The 8,587-nt window shown below is 41.5% G+C and overlaps 1 protein-coding gene across 1 annotated transcript; it reads left to right on the forward strand.

The window, feature by feature from the left end:
• The first annotated feature begins 6,736 nt into the window (after window positions 1-6,736).
• Window positions 6,737-7,401, forward strand: LOC307099748 (ribonuclease H2 subunit C-like). Its single transcript, XM_079771659.1, is given in 2 exon segments — window positions 6,737-6,854; window positions 6,857-7,401. Coding segments are annotated over 2 exon segments (486 nt in total). The 5' UTR covers window positions 6,737-6,790; the 3' UTR covers window positions 7,279-7,401.
• The last annotated feature ends 1,186 nt before the right edge of the window (window positions 7,402-8,587 follow it).

The following is an 8,587-nucleotide window of genomic DNA, read 5'->3' on the forward strand; positions in this document are numbered from 1 at the left end:
CGAGTCTATTTTGAAAAAGTGGCGTTAGAACACTCAAGGGGCCTCGCGAGCCTTGGTTTGCCGACCACTGGTCTAGACATTGGATGGAGTCTAGGCCCCCGATACAGGACTGGATTCTGTGTTTGTGGTCTGGGCCCCGGTATGGACATCTAAGCCTTGGGATGAATGTCTGAGACTCAGATGTAGGTGTGAGGCCCTGGTGGAGCTCTGGGCCCTTTATACAGGACTGGATTCTGATGTGAGCTATTTCACTCCATTAGCTTTTAAATATGAGTTGTGTGTTGCAATTACAACAATATCTAACTGAAATTAGAAAACTGCAGATTATCATTGGGAGAAGATAAAATGTCAAATAAGTTGTAGTACCAAATGAAGCCTGAAATATATTAATTTCATTACACTGTATTCTAAATGATATCTACATTTTCCAGAAAAGTGAACAAATTTATCCACATATAGAAAATGTGAATAAGAATTAGTTAAGAGTATAATAGTTATCAACCATCATATGAGAATGGCAATCACAATATGTAGGAGTTAAATTGTATTTTAAATGACTAATGTTCTTCAGATAATATAAATAGAAGGTATAAATTATTTGTCAAGTCTTTTGAAATTGTAAAAACCTTTTAATATACTTGTTAGTTAGACTACAAAGTTTACTAGACTTTGATTCTGTATATCCATAAAGTGTATTTCATAATCCTGTAATTCTTTTTTTAGTGACTAGAAAACAATTATCATAATGAGAAACAGCAGACATATCAAACAGATCATAGTGGAAGAATTTTATTTGAGGTGAAAATGAGTTTCTTTTAGACATACAGTATTAGAATAGTGGAAAAAACTATTGTTAGAGATAGCCTAAAGATCAGGTATATGGAAATCAAAATATTACCTTTTATATTGATAAAGCTTTCTGGAGAATGCACAAAGGTGTGTGAATAAGTATGCTGCAAATATTTTATTCTACAATTAGACATACTAGCTCACCTGCAAAGAACAATGTTAAAGCAGCAGAGCTATGACCCATGCCTACCCTTATTAGAAAGGAGATATCCTCATGATAAAGAAAGCAGCTGACCCAGTCTAATCCTTTCCTTAATTGTATCACCCAGTATAGACTAATGTTGTTTGCTGGGCAGAATTTCTTATCTATGGAAATCTAATAGCATAATGTCCATGGCTTAGTATTACTAACAGGAAACAAACCACCATCTGTGGATTTATGACCTGAGTCTCTAAAAAAAAATTAATGTGATGAAAGTATTTTACCATTCTAGCTATAAAATGGAGATATTTGATAATCCAAATGATCTCCATCATATGAGGTGACACAAAAACCTTACTTAGAGCCCTGACCGGTTTGGCTCAGTGGATAGAGTGTCGGCTTGTACTGAGAGATCCCAGGTTCGATTCTGGTCAAGGGCATGTACCTTGGTTGCAGGCATATCCCCAGTAGGAGGTGTGTAGGAGGCAGCTGATCGATGTTTCTCTCTCATCAATGCTTCTAACTCTCAATCCCTCTCCCTTCCTTTCTGTAAAAAATCAATAAAATATATTTTAAAAAAACCTTGCTTAGAATCTATAACTATATATTTCTATGGGTCAGAGAACATGTGTCTGATGTCAGAAGTACCTAAAGAGCCAGTTTGGCTGTCCCAGACTTCAATCTCTGCTTCAACTATGTTACTTCATTGCTTGTATCCTTGATATTATTAGTAAAACTTAACACTGGAAAGATCTTGCATTTAGTGAGTTGATTTGACAATTTGATTGGTGGTGGTAGGTCCAATTTACACCATGAGCATGACTGTCTTTTAGACAAGATGTAGCTGCCAACCCATATTTGTTATAGAGTGCTTAGAGCTTTGAGGCAATTATAAGGAATAAATCTTACCAATTGACTTTGGAGTAAATAGAACTAGATCCAAGGAGACTGGCTAAATGAATGATAGAGAGTAAGTACATAGAGAAAGAAATGTTCAAAAATATTTTATTCCCTGGCTATTTTTAGCTGCTTAAAAATCTAGACCTTTGAAAGAGGACAATATTGCAGAAATGATAAACGTTGTTAATTCTAAAAATAGATAGATATAGATGATATATATATATATATATATATATATATATATATATATATATAGAGAGAGAGAGAGAGAGAGAGAGAGAGATACAATGTATGGCCTATATATGTATTTTTAATGATTTGGAGATATGCCAATCCTAATATATAAAAACCCTAGGTCAAACGACCAGTAAGGACCGAGCTTGGAAGTCAGTCCTGCAGTCAGTGCTGACTGCTTCTGCTGCAGGCCCAGTGCCCCAGCACTGACTGCTGAGGGGGCTGCGAATCAGAGCCAGAGAGAGGCCTGAAGGGAGAAGCAGGGACTGATCTGTTGCCTCTGAGGCAGCTTTTGATCAGCACTTGTCTCTCTCTTTCTCTCCCAGTCTGGCCAGCAATCTCCCCTCCATTTCTCTCTAGGCCTCCACCAGGGCTGCTGATCAGTCCCACCTTTCTGATTAGGCCCCATTATAGGCCCAGAGATGCTGACTAGCATAGGAGCCAACCAATCAGAACCAAATGTGGGTGCTGTGAAGAACCAATGGCTGCCTAGGAGGTGGAGCTTTTGATGTTGATTGGCATAGGAACTGACCAATCAGAACCAAATGTGGGTGCTATGAAGAACCAATGGCTGCCTAGGAGGTGAAGCTTCTGACACTGACTGGTATAGACACTGACCAATCAGAACCAAATGTGGTTGCTGTGGGGAGCCAATGGCTACCTAGAAGGGGGAGCTTTTGACACTGACTGGCATAGAAACCGATCAATCAGAACCAAATTGGCCAGCAGAGGCAGGCAGTTGGGGGTGAGATCAGGCCTGCAGAGGAGGGCAGTTGGGGGCAACCCTTGACCTTTTTCTCCCTAGAAATAACAGAAGAACAGCAACCAGGCAGGCAGGCAGGTGAGCAGTTAGGAGCCAGAGGTCCAAGATTGCCAGAGGGATGTCCGACTGCCGGTTTAGGCCCAATCCCTGTGGGGTCCCCAATTGGAGAGGGTGCAGGATGGGCTGAGGGAACCCTCCCCCTCCATGCATGAATTTCGTACACCAGGCCTCTAGTATTTTACATAAAATGACTCAGTTAAGACTTTTGATGACCTAATCAAAGGCCTTATTCAGCCTTGGTCAGATTACTACTGAATCACAGAGATCACCTGTTACAGAACTCAAAAACATTTTATAGGGAAATATTCACAGAAGTCTAATGAATCATTAATGGTATGATATTCTAGAATTAAAATTGGGGAACATGTCACTATTTTAAATACTACTGAATAGTAGTGATCTTTTAATCCTTAATGTTAATCTTAGTTTTAGAAATGAAAAACATCCATTCTTCATTACAATGAGAGGTTTCCAGATTTCTTTGCTCAAATAACCAGAGAACATTATAATGTATTTAAAAATGCATCCTATTACACATAAACATTCACACACACTCAAACACAGAAATATATAAAAGAAAAAAATGTCTGAAAAGCCTTGCATAACAAATTGTAAGTTTCTTTGTTGTATTAAATTGTGTTTTTATCTTAAAGCTATTATGAAGCAAATGTTTAAAACAGAGTTCTTCAATATTGCATTTTTAAGTTTTTCTAAAATACTCTAAAAGCAAATGATCTTTATAAAGCTATAAATAATTTAAAAATAATAAATGTGTTTTCACAGTGGTTGTAGGGTTTTCTATCATTTTTACTTAAAAGTTAATGAATCTAAAACAAAAATTCTACTCCATGTGGATATTTTGCCTACATAAAAAATATATTCTCTCAATATTTTTGAGATTTTAACATTTATTTTGGTATTATGTTTCTTCATATATGATATGACCTAGCATTTCAATGGTCATAAAGTTTGGACCCCTTGACCTTTTTCTCCCTAGAAATAACATTTAGGCATCAGTTGTATTTCAGCTCTAGGCCCAGAAGAACAGCAAAACCAGACAAGCAAAGCCCAAGCTGACCTCAGGACCAGCAGCATTGAATAATGATCCCCTCTCCTGGTGCCAACCTATCAATCAGTGAAAGGATATACCCTGAAAGGATACACCTGGAAAGCTGCTGAATATTCTATTGAGAATTTCCCCTTGGACCTCCCCTAAAATCTGCACCCTTCAAACCCTTAGCACAGAGGACCTAGCCAGCAAGCTTTCCCTTCCTTCTCCTCAAGCCCCTCATCTTTACCTTCCTCACTTCTAAGCTCCAATGGCCCTTCCATTACCTCTATAACTTGTTTCCTAAGCCCATTTCTTCTACGAATTACCTCTTCTACCTCTGTGACTTCCCAAATAAATGTTCTTTTATTAAATAAACTAGAGGCCCGGTGCACAAAATTTGTGCACAGGGAGGGGGGGGTTCCCTCAACTCAGCCTGCACCCTCTCCAATTGGGGACGCCTTGCGAGATGTCCGACTGCCATTTTAGGCCTGATCCCAGGGATCGGGCCTAAACGGCAGTCAGACATCCCACTCACAATCTGGGACCACTGGCTCCTAACTGCTCACCTGCCTACCTGCCTGATTTCCTCTAACTGCCTCTGCCTGCCAGCCTGATCACCCCTAACTGCCCTCTCCTGCAAGCCTGATGTCACCCCCAACTGCCCTCCTCTGCTGGCCAATTTGGTTCTGATTGGTCGGTTTCTATGCCAGCGTCAAAAGCTTCGCTGCCTAGGCAGCCATTGGGTACCCACAGCACCCAGATTTGGTTCTCATTGGTTAGTTCCTATGCCAGTTAGCGTCAGAAGCTTCGCCTCCTAGGCAGCCATTGGTTCTTCATAGCACCCACCTTTGGTTCTGATTGGTCGGTTCCTATGCCAGTCAGTGTCAAAAGCGCCGCCTTCTAGGCAATCATTGGTTCCCCACAGCACCCACCTTTGGTTCTGATTGGTCAGTTCCTATGCCAGTCAGCATCAAAAGCTCCACCTCCTAGACAGCCATTGGCTCCCCATAGCACCCAGATTTGGTTCTCATTGGCCAGTTCCTGTGCCAGTCAGCGTCAGAAGCTCCGCCTCCTAGGCAGTCATTGGTTCCCCTTACGGTTCTGATTGGTTGGTTCCTATGCCAGTCAGCATCTCCAGGCCTATCTCTGGGCCTGATCAAAGAGGCAGGGCTTAGCAGCAGCCCCCGCTCTGTGGCCAGGAGAGAAAGAAAAGCCTGCCTGCTGGCGAAGATCAGAAAGAAAGAGGGAGAGAAAAAGAGAGGTAAGTACACTGGTCAACAGCTTCCACTGAGGCTGCAGATCAGACCCTAACTCACTTTCTGAGTCTCAGCCACCTGGGCAGTCAGTGCTGGGTTGACAGGCTGCAGCTGGGCAACCCAGCGCTGACTTCTGGATGGTCTGCATTTGGTCACAGGCTCAGCCCCAGGCTTTAGGCTTGGGAAGGGCTCCCCCACCCCTCCGATGGTCGGCTGGAAGTGACCTGGGTGCCGAGAAGGTTCCCGGGACCCAGGTATGTATGCAAATTAACTGCCATCTTTGTTGGCTTAATTTGCATACTCAGTCTGATTGGCTGTGGGCATAGCAGAGGTACTGTCAATTTACATGTTTCTCTATTATTAGATAAGATATATATACAGATATAATATTCATTATTAGTCTTAATGTGAAAAAAAATGAAAATTTAAAGTTCTATCCTTGCTTTTGTTGTTAGCTAATTTAATCTTGTCTATATAAAGCAAAACTGACTTTATTTGGAAATGTTTTTAAAATATATGTATGACCCTAGCTGGTTTGGCTCACTGGATAGTGTTGGCCTGTAGACTAAAGGGTCCCAGGTTTGATCCCGGTCATGGGCACATGCCCGGGTTGCAGGCTAAATCCCCAGGAAGGGGCATGCAGGAGGCAGCCAATCACTGATTCTCTCTCATCATTGATGTTTCTATCTCACCCTCTCCCTTCCTCTCTGAAATCAATAAAATACATTTAAAAAATAAGCATAAAATATATGTATGAATCTCACAGTTTTGCTATTCATTTAAAATATGAAAATAGTATTTTCCTTTTAAAATTGTAAAAGAGAAACATGTTCACTTAAAAAGGTGCAGATGGTGATTGAAATGTGATAGGAAAGTATTAATTACCTAATATCCCAATTCCTAGTTATAAGTATTGTAAAAATCTAACGTACGTTATCCAATATTTTGTAATACAACTACACATACACACGCATACATAAAACTCATATATTGAAATGACCATACCAATTTCCTCTTTGGCTATTTTCCCATTGGAGCAGTTTTATACAATACCCATTAGTGCTGACTATTAATTTGCTATTTTACAGCATATTTTCATAAAGCTGGTATATCTACTTGATCCAAGTGTAAAAAAACTGAGTTTTTACAATTATTGTTATTTTTTATTTCTATCATTTAACTTTTATTATATCCTATCTAATAATAGCGTACCATGTAAATTACCATCACTCCGCTATGCCCACGATTGGGCGGCGGAGGCTGGGGGGCGGGACTCAGGGTGGCCTATCCGGCCATTGAGAGGCACGGATCCACTGCCACTGAGCAGGGCTATCCTGCTGTTGAGAGGTGCAGGGGGCGGGACTCCCGCCCCCTGTGCCTCTCAACGGCCAGATCCGGGCCGCTGAGGGGGTCCCACCCTCTGCGCCTCTCAACAGCAGGGGAGACCCCCTCAGCGGCCACGGACCATCAAAAGTGGGGGAGCGAGCTCTGGCCTCAGTCAGCGAGCCACGGAAACCACGGAAACCCGGCAGAGGATGGAGAGCAGCGACGAGGAAGACATGGAGAAGCACCGCATCCACCTACGCCCCGTCACTCTGCGCACACGCTGCACCTCCTGCCCTGTGAAGTCCGGGTTAACCGGCCCGCCCCTGTGGGGCGCTTTTTCACCCCGGCCGTCCGTCAGGGTCCCGATGGACTCGAAGTGTCGTTTCGGGGCCGCAGTCTGAGGGGCGAGGAGGTGGAGGTGCCGCCTGGCCTGCTGGGATACGTGATGGTGATGGAAGAGAAGTCGGTGGGGAAGCAGGACTTTTCAGCAGGATCCGACAAGGAGGAGCAGGAGCTGGTGGAACCCCCGGAGGCGCTGGAGTGGGACTTCGACCGCTTTATTCGTGCCTCCGCCAGTTTCAGCCGCTTCACCCTGTGGGGCCTGGAGAGCATCCCTGGCCCGGATGCCAAAGTGCGTGCGGCCCTGACCTGGCCCAGCCTCGCCGAAGCGATCCATAAACAGGTGCCGCAGGACTGAGAACCAGCGCTTGAAACTGGAAGCCACCGATCCCTTCACCAGCTCTCCACTTTGGATCCACTGAGTCCACCACCCCAATAAATGAGCTCTTTCACAGCAAAAACAAAAACAAAAACAAAAAAAAAACAAAAGTGGGGGACCTAGGTGCCTGTCTGCTCCGGCACCAGGCCTTTCAGAAGCCTCCGCCGAGCCGGAGGCTTCTGAAAGGCCTGGTGCACGAGTGGACAGTCACCCAGCTCCACCTTGAAAAGCGAAAGCGTGTAGGGGACCCTACACGTGCATGATTCAATCATGCACTGGGCCTCTAGTTTTACTATAATAGGATAATGATTTGTTTATTTTTTACTGTAAGAACAAAGCTTATTTCCTGTTTCATTTCATCAAACTCTATTTCCTCCTTGAATTTTCTAATGTAGATAAAAGTACCTTCCTATTCTCCTTATTATTACTGTTATTAATGCTCACCACCATAGACATGTGTAGAGCTTGGTCTTTCTTTTTTAGTTAGAGAATTTCCTTAATCTTGATCTTAAGTAAATATATCAGATTTTGACCAGGCTTTCTGGTTTTACATTTTCATCAATTTTTCCTTCTAGGCAATGAGTCTCTTAGAGCTTACTATGTAGTCTCTTAGATCTATAGATTCAAAAATTCTTTTATACATCAGAAACATTTTTCTGTTTTATTATTTTCTCATTTGCACTCATCATGCTTAAATATGCATATGTTCAAATTATTATATAACATGCAATTCTATCATAATTTTGTATGATTATTTAAAATTCTTTGTAGTTTCCCTTTGCTTCTGGGTAATTTTTCTTCAATTCTCTTCATTTTATTGTTCTTTTGTTCATGCTACAATAATATTTTGAATGCAAGGATTCACAAAGTTGTTTTGTGAAAAAAATGTTACTGTATTTCCATTATCATAGAGTTTACAGTTCAAATAGGAGGTAGCTGTGTGAGAAACAAGTATCATATAAATAAATATTTATATGTGAAAAATGAATACCTTATTACAGATTTTGACAGTTCTTTTGAAGAAATATTATTCAAACAAAAATGATTGCATATAGAAATTAATATTTAGATTGAGGAGTCAAAAATAGCCTGCTTGAGAAAATGACATTTATGGAATTGAAATATAAATGAGCCAGGTAGGCATTGGTACCCTAGCATCCTTCTTATGAGTCCTAACCATGAAAAATTCCAAAGGTAGTGTATTTTAAACAATTTATTGTGCATGCACATATATCAATGAATAATTTTACCTTAAAATGAGTTATTTTTGTGTTCCCATTCTTTTCTT

The sequence above is a fragment of the Cnephaeus nilssonii genome (assembly GCF_951640355.1).
Source record: "Cnephaeus nilssonii genome assembly, chromosome: 5".
NCBI lineage: Eukaryota > Metazoa > Chordata > Mammalia > Chiroptera > Vespertilionidae > Cnephaeus > Cnephaeus nilssonii.